This window comes from Camelus ferus, chromosome 32 (assembly GCF_009834535.1).
Source record: "Camelus ferus isolate YT-003-E chromosome 32, BCGSAC_Cfer_1.0, whole genome shotgun sequence".
Lineage (NCBI taxonomy): Eukaryota > Metazoa > Chordata > Mammalia > Artiodactyla > Camelidae > Camelus > Camelus ferus.
In genome coordinates this window covers 17415647-17439711 of record NC_045727.1, presented here as the reverse complement: position 1 = coordinate 17439711, position 24065 = coordinate 17415647, and the positions used below count along the sequence as shown (strand labels likewise).

The 24065-nt window shown below is 36.5% G+C and overlaps 1 protein-coding gene across 1 annotated transcript; it reads left to right on the top strand.

Annotated features, from left to right (window-relative positions):
• Positions 1-463: 463 nt before the first annotated feature.
• Positions 464-23576, top strand: LOC116660909 (collagen alpha-1(XII) chain-like). Its single transcript, XM_032471500.1, has 4 exons — positions 464-1294; positions 22295-22424; positions 23007-23117; positions 23551-23576. Exons 1-4 carry the CDS (start codon positions 1259-1261, stop codon positions 23574-23576), a joined length of 303 nt encoding a protein of 100 aa, XP_032327391.1. The 5' UTR covers positions 464-1258.
• Positions 23577-24065: the final 489 nt, after the last annotated feature.

The window sequence follows — 24065 nt, the reverse complement described above, 5'->3', positions numbered from 1 at the left end:
GAATAATGCTTTCCTCAATTAGATGTGTTGCCTTTATTTTGTTGCGAACCTATGTAGTTTTAGGAAACCAACTCTTTAAGTTCTTGACAATAAATACATGATTTAGGTAAACAGTTTGGGGAAGCATAAGACAGACTAAAGTTTACATGTTAGCTCCACCACTTACTGACTGTGTGACCTTAGGTAAAGTAACCAACCTCCCTGAGTCATGGTTATTTCATTTGTAAAACTGGAGTTTTAACAGCTCCTGTGTCACAGACTTGCAGGGCATGGACCTACAAATGTGTAGCACCCCCGGCCCAGTCACCTAACATGTAGGAGGAAACAAATCCTAGTTTCTTTTCTCTCTCTCTTTTCTAAGATTTCCTTTGAGTTTTTAACAATTTTTTCACCTAACAAAGTTGTCCTTTGTCTCAGAAAAGTATTTTTTAAAATTATATACAATTCCAAAGTGGTGATAAATGAGTATGTAGGGGTCAGATGTACAGTTACCTATTAAAGTTCATCTCTCCAGGTCCCTATGGTTGTCTGTAGGTTATAGACTTCTATTCAGCCTCACCAACTTTGATCAGATTTTCTTAGTTCTTCTTTCCATATTTGTTGCCCAAGCACCACAACTTTCATAGTGAAATGATAATTTCAGAGAGCACAAAATGTGTAACTTTTGTATTTTCTGGAAACCAAAATATTACTTTTTATTCTTACCTCCATAATGGAGCCACATTTGAAAGAAGAAAAGAAAAATCACATTTGAATGATACATCTATCTTCTTGAAGTAGCTTTATTATTTTTATGGTCCTGGAACTGGTCAGTGGCTATGTTCCTCTGTAATATGTAACCTGTCTGAACTAATTATTAATCACTTCAGGCTCTGAAAACGCACAACCTTTTGTTTAAATAATTAACAGGTTTGCTTGCATTTACATCCATAAATTAACATAACCCAAACTGACCGGAGCACACACGTTACAGAGTGAGTTCTTTTCCTTCACAAGCCCCCTCAAGCCCTTTTTATTATCTGTAGCCAGGCTTTGGGGGAAATTTTTTCCTGTTCATTTATTTACAAAGTCAGCTGCAAGAATCAGTCAACCAAGGCTGTGTAAATGTTTATCTTTGAAAAGACAGGCGTACGTTTGAAGTGTGAGGATAAAGCTGCGTGAGTCAGTCGTCAGGAGAGACCCTTCGCCTGGAAGCACGTCTGTCTGCTCTGGTGCTCCTGGTGGACAAGCCCCGGCAGCCCCTCTGTCACTTTGTGTGATGTGTGTCAGCAGGCGGCACTTCGTAGGGATGGCGGTGAAGTAGATTTAATTAAATACTTGTCAGTAATATTGAAGTGTGTTACTGGATCTATACTTTGAGAAAATAATGCATAGCATTAGAGTTTAAAAGTGGAAAGTTACAAATCTCTTCAAACATTTTACAAATAGCATGCTTATTTATCTGCTTAGAGCTCTCCTTTATATTTATGTGGTTAGCATGTATAATGCTTAATTTCTGGTTTATGATTTGATGGACAATTTGTTGTCTCAAAGATATAGTTGAAGGGTGGAATTTTCATAGAATATTTTAAGAAAAATGGATATTCAATATTTGTTTCCTGTATCAGATTGCCTTGCCTTTTGAGGGAAGGGGCAGTGATTAGTAATCCTATTTTTTCATTTATTACTAATCCAGAGTTTTCACAAGTACTTTTCTGACTTTTGTTTTTATATATACATATATATGGACACATATATGTATGTATAATACATATGTATTATATTATGCATGTATTATGTATTATATATATATATGACAATTTATTGTTGTTCAAGAGAGCTAACCTGTCTTCGGTCACCTGCAGATCTTTACTTCACACCCATTACTGGCAGCCAGCGTGCCAGACCCAAAGCCAGACAAATCACAGACCCTGCCCTTGGCGCACTCGTGAGCTAGGAGAGGAGACAAACGTGCAAGCAACCACCACAGATGATGACTGGTGTTACGGTGGGGACTCTGACCAAGATCTAGGGGGTTACCAGACGGGCTAGTTAAAACTGAGGGTGGGTAGTGGTTGGGAGGAAGACAGGTTTGCTGGACTTACCGGAGGAACCGGAGTTTTCCATGAGGTGAACAGTATGAACAAGCTCTGGCTGTGCGTTCTTGGGGTTCTTGGTAGATCTGACTGGCTTTACATCTGTCAATCACAAGCTCATACAACATGGGTGTTTACACACATCTGTTTCATTGCCGTGTTGTCACTTTGCAGGAACTGCTGTTTTGACAGTATTGAAGTTTTCAATTTCAGTATACCATGGCTGTTTGATATATTTAAATCAGTGATCAGAAATTTTAACTGGGAGTTGAAAATGTGTCTTTAAGTTGCCCAAAGTTGTATGAAATAGTTGATAATGATACGATTGAGGATGAATATTATGTGCCTAGAAACAAGGGGAAAATCAGTAAAGCAGCTATGGAATAAAAAATAGCCTGCTAATGAGAGAATATTTGAAATTTAAAAGAAGTCCTAGTATCGTCTGAACATATGGACGTAGTTTTCATTCCAGGATTATAGACGCTGTGTTCTGAGATAGATGCAGAAGTACTTAGTCTGGGTGACATACTCTCAGGGAGCTGCAAAGACTGCACTTCAGGCTGCTTTTTCAGATTAGAGGAGGAGTCCAGGTGACATGCCCGAGTCTCCGAGTGCACGTGAAGCAAGACAGGGGAGTTGAACACCATCTCTTAACTCTCTCTCCAGTTTTCAATGTGCTTCTAGATCTTAAATCTCCCTCAAGTGGCAGAGCACTACTGTCCTTGAACTGGGCACAGACCTCTGGTTATCTGGATTTTGTTCGGTCCACAGTGATACATTCATAATCTCCAAAGTGATCACTGCTGCTTGCCTGCCCGCCCCTCCCCCACCTCACACAGGGCCACCCCCAGAGCCTGCGTCTCTCCCTTCTATTCTGACTTTGTAACTCGAATGGGGACCATTTTTCCCTCCTGAGAGATTTGGGGGAGGATCAGGGGAATAGGATAAAGCCAGAGCAGTCCATTTGGCATTTTTAAAACCCATCCCTGCTTCTCCCACTGCCACCTGAGCCGCTGATGGAACCTGCTTCCAGAGTAGGGACCCCACTTCCTGTCTCTATCTCTAGGTGCCGTTTCTAGTTATAATATTTTTAAAAGTCCTGTTGAAAAATGAAACTTTCCTCATGGTGCTAATTTTCAATCTTATAGTAGCATCCCATGCAGCAACTTGATGAAAACATCTCGATCGTTCATTATAAAGATCTCTGTGGTCATATAATTAAATTTTTGTGGCATCCGTTTAGGAACATCTGAATTATTGAGTGTATGAATTAACAGAATAGCAAATAGCAAAATAACAAAAGGCCTTTTATAAAATCAGGACTAGATTTGGATTCTTTTGAAGTAGATGAACTTGCAAATCATGTAAGATTCCAGCGTTGGAGAATACTTCTGCTTATTAACACAGGACTTTTTATGAAGCATAATTTAATCTGGGCAAGGAATTCACGAGAAAATGGCTTATCTTCCACCTGTGATGCCGAGCAGCTGTTTTTAAAAATCAGAAAGAGAAACACAACTTGCATTGATGTTCAGGCCTGTGTGGGAAGCCACCTGTGGGCTTCATTTCAGGGTCTCCACAGGGTCCAGTGTCAAGAAAAGGGATTTCTCCCCTTTCTTTGAAAGTGCAGTAATATACCAGTAATGTAGAGGTTGGATTTCAAATGGCTTCAACCAAGGAGGATATAATCAGAAACTTAGAAAGCAGGGAAGAATATTAGAATAGCCAACAAGTTTGCTCACTGAGGGAGCTGGAGTCCCAGGAAAGCCTACCAGCTCTTACTCTGCTTTCACTTAGTATTACTTCTCTCTCTCTCTCTTTTTTTTTTTTTTTAATTAAAAAAGTTATGATGGTTTATGTTGTTGAAATAGGCTAGAATGTATGATGGTTTAAAGTCCGGGTTGTTGTCTTTATTTTTAAAAAAGACAAACAGAGCAAGTGACAGAGGGGTACAGATTTCCGATTTCTAAAAGCTAATATGCCATCATTCTACGAATCGGTTGCTGGTAGCCTGACAGTGATGGCCGTGAGAGAAATGCCACTAAAAGCAGGATGGAAAACTCCAGAAGCCAAGCAAGTGAAGTCATCTGAAGTAGGAGCATTTAGGCATGCATTTTCCAAATGTGTACCACATCTGGAGTAAAATTCCTTTAAGTCTTAGAAATGTTGTGATACTCTGAACATTTTTTCTGTTGAGAAAATCACTTATCTGGCATACATTGGCCTTTCACCATGTTGGGTAAATTAGATATTTGAGCATGGGTTTTTTAAATTAGTGCACTTTTTCCTTTTTAACTATAAATGAATGCTGTTTTTTAGTCACCCTTTGGTGGGGCCTTTTCCTTACTTTTTCAGGGGCCTATGTAAAATTGTTTTCCCAGGTATGTTAATCCAGACAAATTATAAAGTCGATAAAGTATATATTGACCTTAAACTAGAGTTTATTTTATCACATGGCCCATTGATCCTCATTTTAAATTACCATTTCCTGTAGGTATGAGCCAGTCATTACCAAGTATGGTCATAATTGCACATGGTGTTGAGTACAGGAACTGTAAATCTATTGCCCAATCATAACATTTTTGAGCTGCATTTAAGTAGAGGAAGACTGTTAAGCTGGGCAAAACAAATGACAAGGGGACGGCAGTCTGTGAGATTCAATTCAGGGGAAAGATACAAGATTGATTGTAAAACCCTTGAAATGTAGGTTTCTTGTAGATGCATTCTTCATCTGTTACACATGGGAAGTCATGTGTAACAGAGCTTAGACACCCAAAACTAATCAATGCTGAGGCGGCTAAATACTTAGCCTTTTACGTGTAAACCTGTCTGCAAAATTAGCGGGTTAATTTATCATTTAGAAATCTTGTATTTTCAAAAATTCAGTGCAAGCATCAGGTGATCTGTGTCTGAAGATATGACTGTGAACCATACAGGCAGTGGATACAATGTCATCAAACACCTGTTCCCACACTTGCACCTGATGGTCAAGAGCAGTGCTTCTCCATTTGTTTTGCAGAGGAATGTTTTTCATTGCCCATGTGTTCCATTTCCCTCTGAAATCCTTCATCTGATTTTATCCATTTTTTAAGGCTCCTCTTTCCCTCCTTTCTTCAGGCACTGTGGCTATGGCACTTTTCTGTAACCTTTCCATTCCTGTGTACAGTAGCTTAAAATTGCAGTGATTGAGCATAACCCACTTGTGTGTATAAATTATTGAAACCCATTTGCACCTTGTAAGAATGGACTTTAAAGCACTGCTGGGCATGTGTGCTGAAAGTACATGGTTTGCTCAAATATAGGGAAATGGCCTGATAAACATGGTTATGGGAGGGGAAAGGGGGAGAAAAGCTGATCAGATGTGAAATGTATCTGTTGTAATTAACATGTTAGAACAAACAAAAATTGTTATTTTTATTTTCCTTTGGTCAATGCATATTAGAATTTGAACTGCCTGGGGATTCCTTATCAGAACTATTCAACTAGTGTTTATCAGAAATGTTCAACTATTGTTGAACATTTATACTTAATTGAAATAATTAAGGGAGGTTTTGTCTAAAACCTATAAACAGAGAATTGTGTGTAAGAATACTGAATGAAATGTGAAATTTAACAAGAATGATGAAGTCATGTCCCAGATGGCTGTCACTTGTTAAACCCTGGTTTACCTGTCTTGCTATGATGACATTTCATTTGGAAGGATGTTTGTGTCGCAGCTGACTGTTCACGTCTGGTGCTGACTGCTGTTCTCAGCCATCACAAAACGCTGAATGTGTGTAGCTGGAGCTTCCTGCTGTTACCTGGTGATGGTGGGAAAGCTCGGTTATGTATATCGTTTCCTAAAGTATATTCAAATAAAAAAAGAAACTATTACCACTATTTTTTTTTAAAGACTGCTAAGATTTGATTGGGATTACATTAAATCTATAGGTCAACTTGGGAAAAATTGGCATCTTAAGAACATCAGATCTTCCACTGTTTGAATATGGCGTAACATTCCATTTAGTTGGGTTTTTATAATTTTTCTCAGCAATGTTGTATAGTTTTTGGTAGGCAAGACTTGCCATGTGCATTGTTAAATTTATCATTAAGTATTTGTTTTTGATGTAAATGCTGTTATTTGTTCCATTTCAGTTTCCAACTGTTCATTGCTAGAATAAAAAAACACAACTATTTGTACACATTAACCTTCCATACTGCAATCTTGCTGAGCTTATTAGTTTGAGTTGCTTATTGGTAGGTTCATTAGGATAGTCTATGTAGACCATAGTGTCATCTGTAAATTGAGTTTCACTTCATCCTCTCCAATCCACATAATTTTTATCTCATTTTCTTGACCTATTGCAATCAATTGTTGACCAGAAGAGATTCCAGCAAACATCTCTGCTTCATTCCTTATGTTAAGTAGAAAGCATGTTCTTCCTTAATTAAAACATAATTTGAAATGGTATTAGCTATGTTTTATTTATAGTTGCTCTTATCAGTTTAAGGATGTTTCTCATGTTCCTAGGTTGTTGAGAACTTTTATCAGGAATGTGTGCTCAGTTTTGTCAAGTGCATTTTCTGCATCTATTGAGATGATCGTATGATTTTTCTTTTTAAGCTGTTAATACAGTGAGTCATATTTGTTGATTTTCAAATGTTGATCCAACTTTGTAATCCTCAGATAAATCTTGTTGATCACAGGGGATTATTCTTTTAAAGTTATTTTGGATTTTGTTTGCTAGGATTTTGTTAATGATTTTTGGATCTGTGTTTGTAAGGAATATTGGTTTATATTTTTTTGTAGTATTGTTTTCCAGTGTGGGTTTTGGGGTACTGCTAACCTCATGGAATAAAGTGGGAAATATTCCCACCTCATAATTTCTGAAAGAGTTTGCATAATCAATGAAATAGCAAACAAAAATACTCTAGAAAAAAGTCAGTGAAGCCCAAAACCAGTTCTTCAGAATGATTAATAAAGTTGATAATACCTAAGAAAATTAATCAAGAAAAAAGAGAAGAAACAAATAAAATCATGAATAAAGGGAACATATCTATAGATCCTATGGACATTAAAAGAATAACAGGAATAATCTGAACAAGTTAATAAGCTTGATGACTGATATTAAATGAACTGAATGAATGAATGTTTTTAAAACATGTAACTTTCCTTCCCTTTGCTTGCTTTGAAGTTCATTTGCTCTTGGGTTCCATGTTTCTTAAGGTGAAAACTTAGATCATTGACTTGAGATCTGTCTTTTTACTAACATGAGCACTTCATATTATAAATTTCCTACCAGGCACTACTTTAATTGCATCCCACACATTTTGATATGATGTGTTTTAATTTTCATTGCTTAAAATACTCCTATTTATTTTATTTTTGACCCATTGATTGTTTAGAAGTATGTTGCTTAATTTCCAAATATTTAAAAGTTTTCAAAATATCTTTGTTATTATTGTCTAGTTTCATTGTGTATTGGTCTGAGAACATAATTTATTTTAGTCCTTTTGAATATACAGAGATTAGCATCATGTCTCAGAATCGTGTTCACTTTGATTAATTAACATGTGACCTTGAAAACAAAGTATATTCTGAGGTTGGATAAAATCTTCTATAAATAACTTATCCTTGATGACTCTTATGCCTTCAGAGTCTCTCAGGAAGTGAGGGTATTGAGCTCTGCCTGTGATCTGTTTCTCCTTTCCGTTCTCTCAGGGTTTAGCTCATGTGTTTTGGGGCAGTGATATTAGATGTCTGCTCACTTAGGATTATTCTTTTTGAAAGGTTGCCTTTATCATTATGAAACGCACCTGTTTTTGTAGGGTAATAGTCTTTGTTCTGAAGTGCACTTTTTTCTGATATTCATGCAGCTATTCTATCTTTCTTCTGATTGGTGGTTTTACAGTATACAATTTTTAAAATTTTGGGGGGGAGGTAATTAGGGTTATTTATTTATTTGTTTATTTATTTATTTATTTTAATGGAGGAACTGGGGATTGAACTCAGGGCGTCGTGCATGCTAAGCACACACTTGACCACTAAGCTATACCCTCCCCCTATAATATACATTTTTTAAACACTATCATGTATTCCATATATCTTTTTATAGGCTCTGCCTCCCCTTTCCCTTAAAACATTGCTGAGAGCATTTTTTTAATAGACTTATTTTTTTAGAGCAGTTTCAGGTTCACAGCAGAATTGAGCAGAAAATACAGAGTTCGCACATAGCCCTCCCCACCCACACATACATACTCCCCTACCCTCAACATCCCTCATCACTGTGGCATATTTGGTACAATCGATGAACCAACATGGGCACATTATTATCTACCAAATTCCATGGTTTACATTAGGGTTCACTCTCGATGTTGTACATTCTATGGGTTTTGACAAATGCATAATGACATGTAGCCACCCCTATAGCATCATACAGAATAATTTCATTGCCCTAAAGATCCTTTGTGCTCCATCTATTCCTCCCTCTCTCCCTCTCCTCAAGCCCCTGGAAACCATGATCTTTTTATTGTTTCGGTAGCTGTGCCTTTTCCAGAATGTCATTTGGTTGGAATCAGTTTGTAGCCTTTTCAGACTGGCTTTTTTCACTCAGTAATATGTCTTTTAAGTTTCTTCTATGTCTTTCATGGCTTGATAGCTCATTTTTTTCACTGCACATACTTTTTAAAATTTACATATATATACTATTCATTATTTCTAAGAACGTTTAAAATTTTAGCTTTTTAAACTTACATAGTTATCAAAAGATTAGAGCCAACCAGAAAATAAGAATTAGTTCACAAAGATACATACACCTTGCTATTAACAGCAACATTATTCATAATTGCCAAGACTTGGAAGCATCCTAAGAGCACATCAATAGTTGAACAGATAATGAAGATGCAGCATACATACATGTAATGGAATACAACTCACCCATAAGAAAGAAGGATATTCTGCCATTTGTGGCCCTTCATCCACTTTTTTTTCACTTCAAAAACCAGAATTTTATAACCAGCATAAACATCTGATTACATCAAAATGACAAAATACCTAGAAATACAATTAACCAAGGAGGTTACCTATACTCCAAAAACTGAAGTGACACAAAGAAATGGAAAAATTTCTTGTGCTCTTGGATTGGAAGAATCAGCACTATCAAAATGGCCACACTACCCAAAGCAGTCTATAGATCCTGTGCAACCCCTGTCAAAATACCCACAACAATTCCAAAATTTATAAGGAACCACAAAAGACCCCAAACAGCCAAAGCAATTTTTTGTCTGTTCTATTCCCTACAGGCTGTTGGGTGGGGCTAGGTCTTGGGGCTAATGATCCAATCAAGATGTCAGCCTCGAGGAAAGCTCATGTAGATGAACACTCCCAGAATGTCCACCACCAGCTTTTATGTCCCCTGAGTGAGCCGCATCCAGTCCCCATGTCCCCAGGAGACCCTCGAAATCCAGCAGGCAGGTCTGGCCCAGGTTCCTATGAAATCACTGTCCCTGCCCTTGGACCTGGTGCACGTGAGTTTCTGTGCACACTTCTCAAGCAAATGGAGTCTGCATTTCCCCTAGTCCCATAAGGCTCCCAGAGCCAAGCCCCACTGGACTTCAAAACCAGATGTCCTGGGGTCTCCTCTTCCCAATGCTGGGACCTGAGCTGGGGAGCCTGAAGTGGGACTTAGAGCCCTCACTCCTGTGGGAGGGCTTCTGTGACTTAATAAATCTTCAGTTTGTGGGTATGGGTCCCCATTATATCATGAGCACACCCCTCCTACTGTCCTGCTATGGTTCCCTCTTTATGTTTCCAGTTGCAGGAGATCTTTTTTGCTAGGTTCCAGTCTTTTTCTGATGGTTGTTCAGCATTCAGTTGTGGTTTCATTGTAGTCACAAGGAGAGGTAAGCTTATGGTCCTAACACTCTGCCATCTTGACCAGAACTCTCCCTAAATTCCATTTTTATTCCCTGATAATGGGTTTTTGCCAGCGATATCATCAATACATGTTGCTAAGTAAGATAATTGGAAGAGAGAAATTCAAGCAATTGAGAAGCCAGATTAATAGATGAGCACACTGAAGCACTACACTGGAGACGCTATCATCTGTAGGGCTACTTAAATGCCAATCATCCGTCCTTTCCTCTTGGAGAAGGATCCTAGTACAGCTTTTCTGTATAAATCTTCCCTGCTGATTTTAGTGATGACTAATTCCCAGTCATCACAAATAACTTCTTATGTGAAGGATTTAAAAAACAAAAAATAAGTCTCTACATTCCTAAATCAAAGCAAAAAATGGAATTCTACTTGGTAGGTTCAGATGGAGTCAGACGACATATCCTATATATTTCTGTTCTGATTTTGATAAAATAATTCACACTCTCTGCCTGTCAATGCATGAGTAATCCATAAAATAACACCTTTTAGCGCTTCATGCAGGAGGGAGGCATTCAGTGCTTAAGGAGAAAGCGTGCTCTTCCTTTTAGTAGTCCAGTCAGGAAGTTATATGTGTGTTTTAATCTTTACTTGGCATAAATAACCCTGCCACTTCCCATTCAGATTGCATCGCCTCTAATTCTGCTTCCTCCTCGAGAATTCCTTTTCTACTTGTTATTTACATCTTTCAAATATTTGCAGATCATTTTCAAATTCCTTTAGCCCAGCTATAAATATTATGTTGCTTTAATCTCCCCCCATAAATCAGTCTTTCCTTCTCATTATTCGGTGGTTTTTTTTCCTGGATTTTTTTCCAGTGTTGCTACACGTGCCTGGCATTGAAGTGCCCCAGAACTAACACAGTACTGCAGCTGCAGTCCCACCAGTGATAATATCGATTTCCAGTCTTAGTACAGGATGTCTCTTCATTTTGTATTTACTATTATATTTATAGATTTTATTTCGTTTGTTGACTATGCTATATCACTATTCTTTGTGAAATGTTTTAATTAATCTTAAGTCTTTTATATGTTATCATTTCTAATAGCCATGGATTAGTCACAATGACTGTCTAAAATCCATGATTTTATCTATTTGATTGTGATTTTATTTTCCCTAGAAACTCTGTATTTTAAAGTTACATAAGCATCGCCTTGTTACACTATTCATTACTTCATTTAGGACAGTTTGTAAATAGTATTAAATAAAGGAGAACTGAGATCTAGTGACACTCTGGTAAACTCTGCAGTATTTATCATTACTCTGATGACCATATTTTATTCAACATTTAAACCAAGAGGAAATGTTTAGATTCAGACAAGTTAGATTATGTGGAAGTAGTATTTAGTGAATTTTAAAATCCAAAATGTAGTTCTGAATGACCCAGCAGAGTATGTGTCTCAGTGAAATGGAAAATTTCTAAACACTTTGCAAAATATTACTTAGCTCCCAGTTGCTGCTGTGATGTGAAGTCCTCACTCAGTTCCCAAAATACTCTCCATATTGTACTATTAGTGTTCTGTATTAAAAAGTACAGCACTCCATTTGTGTTTCCATGTAGAAGCCTGGAAAGGAAGTTACTGCCTCCCTGTGTAAAACATGTCCTAATTTTTTTTTTTTTTGCATTTCTCTGATGATTAGTGATCTTTTTTTTTTTAACATTTTTTATTGATTTATAATCATTTTACAATGTTGTGTCAAATTCCAGTGTTCAGCACAATTTTTCAGTCATTCATGGACATATAGACACTCATTGTCACATTTTTTGTCTGTGAGTTATCATAACATTTTGTGTATATTTCCCTGTGCTATACAGTGTAATCTTGTTTATCTATTCTGCAATTTTGAAATCCCAGTCTATCCCTTCCCACCCTCCACCCCCCTGGCAACCACAAGTCTGTATTCTCTGTCTGTGAGTCTATTTCTGTCCTGTATTTACGCTTTGTTTTTGTTTTTTAGATTCCACATATGAGCGATCTCATATGGTATTTTTCTTTCTCTTTCTGGCTTACTTCACTTAGAATGACATTCTCCAGGAGCATCCATGTTGCTGCTGTCCTAATTAATTTTTGAGACAAAGTATGGTTGGAGGTACATCATGCACATGGTGATATTGAGAGTGTGCAAATAAATCGTAAACACTGAACAGAATATACAAAGGCAGAGAAGCCTAAAAGAGTACGCTCTGAGCACTTCAGTCTTGGCTGATGACAAGTTTTGGGTGATAGGAAAAAGTGGCTTCACCTGAAAGACAGGTGAATGGCTGCTATTTGTTTCTACCCCAAATCCATCGCTTCCATTAATTTGTTTCAGGTGCTCACTCCTCTAATGTGTGATTGAGGTGAAGGTGCTCCCATATTGAGCTGGAGATTGCTTCTGATTAGTCATGGCAAATTTCAGTCATCTCATTATATCCAAGAGAAATTGAACAAAATCCAGAATTCACCTTTGATAAGAGAAAGTTTCAACAAGCTAGGAGAAAAGGGTTTCTTCAGCCTGATACAAGCATCTACCTCAACTCTACAGCTAGCATCTTAATTCAGAGCAAATGACAATGTTTTCCCCTTAAAATCAGGAAAAAGACAAGTATATCCATTCTCACAACTTCTATTTAACATTGTGCTGGAGGTTTTAGTAAGTGTAATAAGATAGGAAAAAGGGTATCCGGATTGGAAAGCGAGAAGTAAAACTATCTTAATTTGCAGACTACAGAATAATCTATGTAGAAAATCTGATGGATTTATAAAAATGTTAGTAGAACTAATGTATGAATATAGGAAGGTTGCAGGATGTAATGCCAATATAAAAAAATCATCTGAAATTTTAAAAATCTGAAATTAGAATACAAATAACACGTATAATAATATCAAATATACAGTAAGTCTTAAAGAAAATGTATGAGACCTGCAAAGTGGGAACTAAAAATATTGTTGATTGCTGTTAAGCAATTAAAGAAGGCTAAAATAAAAGATGGGTACCTTGGTCCTGTCTCAGGACTTTTAACATTATGATGAGGTCAAATATATCTAAAGTAAATGATAAATAGAATAACTATTAAAATCTCAGCAGGCTTCTTATAGAAATTGACATGTGGTTTAATTCATTCAGAAATTCCAAGGACCTAGAATTGCCACAATAACTTTCAAAAAATAAGGACAAAGTCAAAAGGCAAACCTGATTTCAAAAGTCACTATAAACCTGTAAAATTATGATGGTGTGTTTTTACCACAACATAGACAAGTGAATCAATGAAAAAAGATTGGGAAGTCTAGAAATAGAGTGACACATATATGGACAACAATTTTTTTTGTAAGTAGCTTTACTGAGATAGAATTCACAAATTCACATGCCAGACATTTCACATAAAGAGTACAATTCAATGATATTTTGAATGTTTACATAGTTGTGAAACTATAACCACGATCAAATTTAGAACTTTTTTCATCACCTAAAAATGAAAGCCCATGCCCATTAGCTATCACCTTTCAATGCCTTGGTCTTCCCAGATCCTAAGTAAATGCTGATCTACTTTATGGATTTGCCTATTCTTGTCATTTTATATAAAAGAAATAATGTGGGATCTTGTGTGGCTGGCTTCTTTCACTTACCATGTTTTCAAGGTCCATACAAGTTGTAGCATGTATCAGGGCTTTGATATTTTTATGGACAAGTGATACTGTATCGTAGGGGTGCACCACAATTGTATTTATCCATTCACCAGTTGATGAATGTTTGGGTTGATTTGACTTTTGGCTATTATATATAATGCTCTTAACATTCGTGTGTAAGTTCTCATAGTCTATTTATTTCCATTGTTCTTGGGTATTTACACCTAGTGATGAAATTGTTGGGTCAAATAGTAACACTGTGTTTAAAATTTAAGTAACTTTTAGATTATTTTCCAATAGGGCTGTACCATTTTTCATTCTCACCAACAGTTGTAGTTGTCACTGTAGTTGTCACTGTCATTGCTGGAGAGAGTCATTTAAATAAAATATAAACTTATTTTATTAAATGTTGAAGACAAGTAGCTCTGTGAATAGGTGGCCAGAATCCATTCCACTTTGTTCTGCTTTTTTCTGGTCTACTCATGAATTCCTTCCTCTGCCCAAGGAAATAGAGAAATTCCCATGAAAGTGTCCCTGACATAAGAGAAGAAAAACTGGAAAATTCACATATACATCAACAGTAACAACACAACCAACCAATGGACCAAAAAAAAAAAAAAAAAGATCAAGAGAAATTAGAAAATACCTTAAAACAAATGAAAACAAAAAACATAAACTTGCTGTACCCAAACTTACGTGATGCAATGAAGTATATACTCAGAGAAATGTATAGTTTTAAATGTCTATATTAAAAATAAATATCTCAAATCAATTAATCAAGAAGAATAAACTAAATACAAAATGAGTAGAAGGAAGGAAATAGTCAAGATTGTAGCGGAGATAGAGAATAGAAAAACGAGAGAAAATAAATGGACCAAAATCATTTAAAAGGGCAACAAAATTGACAAAACCTTAGCTAGAGTGATCAGAAAAAAAAAAGCCTCAAATTACTAAAATCAGAAATGAAAGTAAGGAAATTACTACAGACCTTAGTTCCAAAGATAGCACAGAATTGTACTCTTAAAAACAGTTAAAATGATGAATTTTACGTTATGTAATTTTACCTCAATAGAAAAGCCTGTATTTGTGTGGATTCATGAACTGTCTGGTTCCATTGATCTGTATGTCTTTCCTTTCATCAGTACCATATTATCTTGAGTGTCGTAACTGTCACTTTGTAGTAAGTCTTAAAATAAGATTTTTTTCTTTTCAAAAATATTTTTGCTATTCTAGTTATTATCACTTTCTGTATAGAGTTTAAAATTAATGTGTCAATATACACAATAGGTAATACTGGGGGTTTTATTGAAATTGGGTTAAATCTATAGATTTTTTTTGTTTTAAAAAATTGATATTTTAACTCTATTGAGTCTTTCAATCCATGAGCATGATCTATCTTTCCATTTATTTAGACTTTCAGACATCCTTTGTTTTCTTTTGTTAGCTTTTTTTAGTTTTAAGTATACAGCGCTGCATATATTTCTTAGATTTGTATCAAAGTATTTGTTTTTTTAAAAAAAAGCTATTTAAGTGGCATTTAAAAAAAGTTGGCTTCTTATTTTTCATTAATATTCTATACATTACAATTTAATTTTTGTACGTTGACCTTTTATTGTGCAACTTTGCTAAATTCACTTACTAATTCCAACTTTTTATAGATTCTGGAGATTTCTACTTTCATGATCATGTCATCCTTTCCAATTTCTATGCTTTTTTCCCCCTTGCTTTATTGTACTGACTAGTCAATGTAGGATGTTGAACAGGAGTGGTAAAAGTTTTATATCCTTGCTTTGTTCTTGATTCTGGGATAAAACATTAAATCTTTTACTACTATGTATGATGTTAGCTGTAGATTTTTTCTGTAGATGCCCTTCATCAGATTAAGGAAGTCCCCTTGTATTCCTAATTGGCTAGAGTTTTTAATGATGGATATATTTTGAAAGTTTCAGGTTATTTTTCTGCATCAGCTGATATAATCATATGGTTTTGATTTTTCCTTAGTCCAGGGATCAGCATACTGTGACCCACAGACTGAATCCTGCCCCCTGGCTGTTTGTGTAGAGGCAGCAAGCTAAAACACATTTTTTACATTTTTTTTAACGGATTGTAAAAAGAAGAATAATATTCTGTAAAAAGTGTATGTCACCCACAAAGCTTAAAATATTTGCTGTTTGGTCCTTTACTGAAAAAAATTGCTGCATCATCCTTTAGTCAGTTAATATAATGGGTTACATCAGTGATGTCTCTTTAACTAGGTTTGCATCACAAGAAACCGCCCCCCCCACTTGTTTGTGATGTAGTATTCCATTTATAAATTTCTGGATTTAATTTGCTATAATTTTACTAGAAAATTGTATGTCTGTTTTCATAAGATACTGATTTGTAATTTTCTTACAAGGTCTTTTAAGGCTAATACTAGCCTCAAAAGTGAGTAGGGGATTGTCTCTTTTTTTCTATTTTTTATTTAAAAATATTTTCTTAAGAGGCTGTGTTTATTTTATGTTTATTTTATGTTCATAGCAAAATTGAGCAGAAAATACAGAAGTTACCCCTTGCTCCCAGACATGCACAACCTCCCCCACTACCAACGCTTGTACCAGAGAGTACATTTGTATGTTATTGGATAATCAATCTAAATTGGTACATCATTGATACACTACACCAAAAGTCCATTAGGGTTCATTCTGTGGGTTTTGACAAATGTATAGTGACATGTATCACTATTATACTGCCATATGGAATAGTTACACGGCCCTAAAAATCGTCTGTGCTCCAGAGTTACTTTACCTTCCTCCCTCTTTCTGAACCCCTGGAAATCACTGATCTTTTTACTGTCTGTGTAACTGTACCTGATCTAGAATTTCATATATTGGAATCATACAGTATGCAGCCATTTCCGATTGTCTTCTTCCATTTAGTAACAGGCATTTAAGTTTCTTCCATGTCTTTCCATGGCTTGAGAGCTCATTTCCTTTTAGTGCTGAATAACGTTACATTGCCTGGATGTACCATGGTTTACTTATTAATTCACCAAATGAAGGACAAGTTGGTTGCTTCCAAGTTTTTGAAATTGTGAATAAAGCTGTTATAAACTTCCATGTGCAGGTTTTTGTATCCATGTGCAGGTACACAAGCTTTTAATTCCTTTGGGTAAATACCGAGGGGTACGATTGCTGGATCGTGTGGTAGGAGTATGTTTAGCTTTGTAAGAAACTGTCCAGCTGTCTCCCAAAGTGACTGTTCCATGTTTGCATTCCCACCAGCAAAAGAGGAGAGTTCTTGTTGCTCCACATCCTTGTCAGCATTTGGTGTTCTCAGTGTTACAGATGTCTGGCCATTCTGATAGGTATGTAGTGGTAGCTTACTGTTGTTTTAGTTTACAACTTTCTAACGGTATATAATGTTGAGCATTTTTTCATATGCTAATTTCTCATGTTTATCCTCTTCAGTGAGGTATCTGTTCAGGTCTTTTGCCCATTTTTAAATCAGGTTGTTATTTAATTTTAAGAGTTCTTTGTATATTGTGAATAACAGTCCTTTATTGAATAAATCTTTTGCAAATGTTTTCTTTCAGTTTGTGGCTTGTTTTCTCATTCTCTTGCCAGTGTCTTTCACAGAGAAGAACTTTGTTGTTGTTGTTGTTGTTGTTATGAGTGTACCTTATCAATTCTTTCTTTCATGGACCGTGCCTTTGCTGTTATATCTAAAAAGTCACCACCATACCGAGCACCATCTAGAATTTTTTCTATGTTACCTCCTAGGAATTTTATAATTTTGCATTTTACATTAAGGTCTATCATCCATTTTAAGTTACTTTTTTTTGAAAGGTATAAGGTCTGTCTCTAGACTCCTAGGTTTTTTAATATGTGGATGTCTGGTTGTTCCACTGCCATTTGTTGAAGAGATTATCTTTTCTCCATTGTCGTACCTTTGTGATTCATTAAGATCAGTTCACTGTAGCTATTCTTTATTAAGTTGAGGGAGTTCCCCTCTATTCCTAACTTGCTGAGAGTTTTTTTTTATCAAGAATGAATGTTGAACTTTGTCAAAGATTTTTTTCTGTATGCATTGATATAATCATGTGGGTTTTTTTCTTCTTTAGCTGCTGATGTAATGGATTGCATTAATGGATATCCAAATGTTAACCAACCTTGCATAACTGGGATTAATCTCACATAGTCTTGGTGTGTAATTCTTTTCATATATTGTTGGTTTTGATTTGCTAGTATTTTGTTGATGATTGTTGCATTTGTGTTCATGAGAGATAGTGGTCTGTAGTTTTCTTGTGAAGACTATCTGGTTTTGGTAATGCTGGCCTCATAGAATGAATTAGGAGGTTTCCCTTATTTCAGTATCTTCTGTGTTTTCATACAAATTTTAGAATGATTTGTTGCAATTTTGTGAAAAGTGCCATTGGCATTTTGATAGGTGTTGCATTGAGTCTGCAGATTTCCTTTGATTGTATGGTCATTTCAACAATATTAATTCTTCCAATATATGAACACAGTATACTTTCCCACACAAAAGACCTAAATAGCCAAACAGTCTTGATAAAGAAGAACAAAGCTGGAGGTATCATGCTCCCTGACTTCAAACTGTGCTACTACAAAGCTACACTCATCAAAACAGTATGGTAAAGGCTAACCTTTTCAACAAATGGTGCTGGGTCAGTTGAATATCTATATGAAAGAAATAATGTGACTCGACCCTTAACTTATACCATACGTGAAAACTGACTCCATATGGATTGCGTACCTAAATGTGAAGAAAAAACGATTTGACTTCTAGGCTAAAACATGAGAACCACTTCATGATACACACCTGATAGTTGAAATCTAAAAGATGGAAAAAGCAAGTGTTGGCATGAATGTGGAGCATTAGCAAATCTCACACACTCTTGATGGGAGCACAAATTGGTCCAGCCACTTTGGAACATTGTTTGGTGGAGTGTACTTAAGCCAAACCCGTGCATACCCCATGACCCAGCAATTCTACTGCTAGGTCTATATCTATCACCAATATGCACATAGATTTATCGAAAGACATGTACTAGAATGTTCATAGCATTAATCATAATAGTCCCAAGCTGGAAACTGTAACTATCTGTCAACAGTGGTGTGGGTAAACAAATTGAGACACACTAAACTACTGTGCAGCAATGAGAATCAGATACCTATAACTGCATGTGATACGGATGAATCTGACAAAGACAACATGAAGGAAAATAAAACTACAGTTGATCCTTGAACAACACACGGGTTAACCTGTGTGTAACTTCAGTCAGCCCTCTGTATCCATGGTTACTCTGCTTGTGTAGATTCAATCAGCCACAGACTATGTAGTCCTGTACTATTTACTGTTGAAATATAGCCACATATAAGTGGACCCACAGTCCAAGACAGTGCATTCTAGGGTCAGCTGTGTGTAGTATACCACATAACACACTATCTGATTTCATGCGTGCAAAGTACAAAACAAAGCAACACTAATCTGTGCTCTCAGATGTCAGGACGGTGGCTACCCTGAGAGGTTCAGGCTAGAGGGAAGTTGAGAGGGCTTTGGGGGTCCCAGTATTGTTCCCTTACTTGATTAGAATGCTGACTTCATGAGTCTGACCAGATTGTGATATTTTGGGGGGCTTTAGACATGCAATATTGCATTTTTCTGTATGTACAGTATTTTTCAGTAGAATGTTTAAAAATGTTTCCACAGCACAGATGTGTCATAATTTATTCAAACTTCTCTGTATTTATTGGTCGTTCAATTGGCTTCAGCTTTTTACTTCTACAAATATTGTGAAGTAAAGATCTCCATACATATTTGATTCATGGTGGTCCCCTTTAAGAATAAGTCATTCATATGTTAAGTGGCTGAAGTCTTCGTGCTAAAATACATTGTGATGTTTGTTCCCCCCAAAACGGGAAACTCAGATTTTCATTTTCACTAGCAATGTTTGTATTTCTCCTCTTACAATCTCATGAGAATGTCTTGTCTTTTTCATTGTGTTTCATTTCATTTCCTCATTTATAATAGATTCAATCATTTTGCTTTCATAGATGTTGCAGATACTTTCCCTAATATAGCTGCTCTACATTGAACTTGTTTATAGTAGACTTTCTATAAAACTTATGGTGATTTTAAGTACACAGATACTTTCATACTTTCCTTTGAAGAGATGGAGGTAAATTCCTCTGTCTTTCAGCATGGACTGGGCTTTAATGACTTCCTTTTAATGAATAGTATGTGATAAAGTGACAGCCCTATGAAGAGGCTTACATGGAAAGGAGCTGAGGCCTCCAGCCAACAGACATGTGTGTAAACTTTCATAGAAGTGGATCTTTCAGCCCTAGTCAAGCCTTCATATGACCACAGCCCTGGCCGATGACTTGACACCAAAGCAAAGCCACCCGCCTAAGACACTCCCTAAAGCCTTGCCTTCAGAAATGTGTGAGATAATAAGTATTTGCTCATTTAAACTGTTAAATTTTGTGATCAATTTCTATACAACAGATAAGTAATACACAATTTTTAAACTTTTTATTTTGAAACACAGTGTATGTGCAAAGAAGTAAATGAAACATAGATATACAATTGAGCAAAGTATTACAATGCAAACGCGAATGCAATGGTTATGAAATAGAAAATTGCAGGTCCCCAGAAAGAATATGCATGTTCTTTCAAGTTCAAAACATCTTACTCCAGTTTGTATGCAATCATACTCTTGAATTTCATGGTAATAACCATTTATTTGCTTTGCCTTATGGTCATATCTCCTATGTTTACACCTCTGAACAATACAATTTAGTTTTGCTTATTTTTGAGTTGCATATTAATAGGACCTATGGAATCATAGATTTACTTTGTTATACCTTACTTCTTTTGTTCAACCGTCTGTAAGAGTCACTAGTGTTGCCAGTAGCTCTAGCTCGTTCGTCTGCATTACTGTAGAGTATTTCTGTTGTTTGATTCTACCGCAGCATAGTTTTCCATTTTACCTGTTAAATACTTTCTAATTTGGGATGACTCTGCTTGCTTTTACAGTCCTGTTCATATTGTAATGGTTCACATGTACAAGAGCTTCTCAGTGATATATATTCCTAGGAGTGGTGATATCTTTTTAAGATCTTGATTTCATTTTCCTCAAATCTATATCCCCAAGTGGGATTGCTGGATCATTTAGTAATTGTATCTTTAATTTTTTTAAGGAAACTCCATACTGTTTTCCATAGTGGTTGCACCAGTTTATAGTCCCACCAACAGTGCACAAATGTTCCCTTTTCTCCACGTTTTCACCAACACTTGTTATTTCTTGTCTTTTTGTTGTTGTTGTTCTTTGTTTTCATTGAACTCAAAATAGCTAGTAACAAAAACATCTAAAAATATCTCCAACATTTGATTCTTCAGTCATTTTTGGTTGATGACATTTGATTATTTAGTTCCTGCTTGTTTCCATCATGGAGTAACACGTCTATCAAAATATATCTGAGAGTTTGCAGCAAGCTTTAAACCTGTATATTTAGACCCTAGCCCAAAACCATGATTTAGTTGTTAGTTTTAAATCTAAATTTTTTTCTGCCACACAGAAGCTTATTAAACTAATAATCATAAATAAGCTGGCTATTAGTTAGTTTTCAAGAAAATGCCCAAATACAGCACATACATACAGGTTGCATATATCCTTTCATCCTTTACTACTCATATAATATGAATGTAGAATGTACAGTGGAGTTACATGATAAACACATTTAATTTACATTAATTCAATATGTCATGTCAGTGAAAAGGAAATAATGAGGAGTAAGGAAAACAACAATAAAGCCATGGCTAGAAGAAGCTGAAACAAGTTTCAAAGGCGCAGTCAAGGAAATCGATACCTACTAAATTAACCCAAACTCTGACATACTGCTCTCGTGAGTGGTGAAATTCACAGCCCAGTTTATTTCTTGTCTTTTTGATAATAGCCATTCTGACAGGTGGAGGTGATATGTCATTGTGGTTTTGATTTGCATTTTCCTGATGATTAGTGATGCCAATTATCTGTTAGTCATTTGTACGTCTTCTTGGGAAAAATATCTACTGAGGTCTTCTGTACAATTTTAAAAGCAGATTGCTTTTATTTTGCTCTTGAATTGTGTGAGTTCCTTATTTACTTTGATATTAACCACCTATCTGATAGATGGTTTGCAAAGATATCCTTCCATTCCATAGGTTGCCTTTTCATTTTGTTGATTGTATCTTTTTTTTAAACATTTTTTATTTATTTATAATCATTTTACAATGTTGTGTCAAATTCCAGTGTTCAGCACAATTTTTCAGTCATTCATGGACATATACACACTCATTGTCACATTTTTTTCTCTGTGAGTTATCATAACATTTATTGTATCTTTTGCTGTGCATCATTCTTTTAGTCTATTGTAGCCCCACTTATTATTTTGCTTTTGGATGGAATTTCACAGTGCTGGTCTCTTGACAGTTGAAATATCTTTTTAAGATCAGTACTTTAAGGCTTAGAATCCTTTTTATGATTTAAGGGGTCTCGTTTACATTTAAAATGATACCCTAGGATACATTTTAAACTTTCACAGTGGGGCGTGTTTCCAGATTTTGGCAAAGGCCTCTAACAGAGAAAGAGCTTTTCCTAACAAATGAGTGAGCTGGAGAGAGCAAAGCTGACACTTATCCCTGTTTTACTCCAGACCAGGATAGGTGGACAGCAGAACAGTGTGGTCCTGCAGAAGCTGAAGCCTGACACTCCTTACACCATCACCCTGTCCTCCCTGTGTTGTGATGTGGAAGGAGGTCGGATGACAGGAAGAGGCGAGACCAGTAAGTGAACCTGGACTCCTGTGGCTGTTTTAGTAACTGTCATGGGGATGGAATCACATCTTCCACTGGAAACACTGGGGGGACACAGAGGTTTGCTAAACTTTTAAAATGCATGTTAATAATGCTCTTTTTTTTTTTTTTTTAATCTCTGTTGGGGGTGGGGGGTAGTTAGGTTTTATTTATTTTTTAGTGGAGGTACTGGGGATTGAACCCAGGACCTCGTGCACACACTAAGCATACACTGTAGCCCTGAGCTATACCCTCCCCCCAAAGATCTAAATTGCTTTTAATATCCTTACTGGAGTTATCTGTCTCTGGTCTTGGAGAAAGGTGTTTATTACCTTCTAGGATAACACAGACAAATGAGCAAATTATGCTCTGAGGCCAAGATACCTTGTGGAGGGATGAGACATGTACCTGATGACTACATTTTTTCCTTTATTCACTACTTCAACAGGTATTTGTGGGGTGCCTACTAAAGGGATCCTGGGTTCTAGGGTTCCCGGGACCCATCAGTAAACCTGGGCTTCGTGTGTGCTCGGTTGTTAGGGTCACGCGTGGTGTGCTTTCTGTGCCTTTCAGAACCTTTGAATACCTCGGTGTACGACTCTTCCACCAGCACTTTGAATGTTCGCTGGGAGCACACAGAGCAAAATCCTCATCAGTACAAGCTCTTCTATGCACCCACAGCAGGTGGTCTGGAGGAACTGGTCACTATTTCCTGTAGGGAAAAGTGTGTGTTAGTTTCAGCTGTAGATTGCGAAGTGAGGATCAAGAGTTAACTAGTGTACCGTAGCGCCGAAGGAGTTCGTGTTCCTTCTGTAGAACCTGACGGAGGGTAGTCGGTTGGGGCCTCAGTGCCTGGGTGATGGGGGCTTTTGGGGGACTGGGGCTAGGGGATCAAATCATTCCAGGGGCTTTTCAAGAAGGAGCTGAGCGTGTGCAGAGAGGCCTTCATCAACTCTTAGAACAGGTTGTATGGGGGCACATCCTTAGGTCCCAATAGTACAGAACCTGCTTCTCGACTTGGTCTTCAGTTAGTATTTTGAGTGTTTGGTTGTTCAAAGTATTATTTCTTATACAAGGTTTTCAAATCAAGTACTTTACATTTTATTAAAATCTTTAGGTGCCAATCCCTGGGAATACCAATGATGCCGTTCTTAGGAATCTGCAGCCAGGTGTCCCAGACACTGTTACAGTGGTTCCCCTTTATCCTGAGGGTGATGGAGGACGTACACCAGACACTGGAAGGACATGGAAGTAAGAAGGCAGACAAATTCAGTGTTTTCATGATGCATTTTGCTCTTTAGTATAGCGTAAAGTTTAAAGTAGAAAGAAAATTTGGGAAATACATAATGATGGAATAAAAATGTAACAATTACACATAGTTACCTTCCAACCCCCACCAATTGTTAATATTTTAGTGTATGAAATAAAAGTGACATTCTTCTGAAGTGGTAACTTCAGGATTTCTAAATGTGTGTACAGTTATCAATATTCTCTGTCACTGACAAAAGTTCATGAGCTTTGCTTTGTGCTCAATAAATTTGTACGAAGCAGTGTTTTGTCACTGGCTTTCAGTGTCAGTTGTTGAAATCTGCTGGTCATGTTACTTGATAGCACATTTCTCTGCTGATGAAG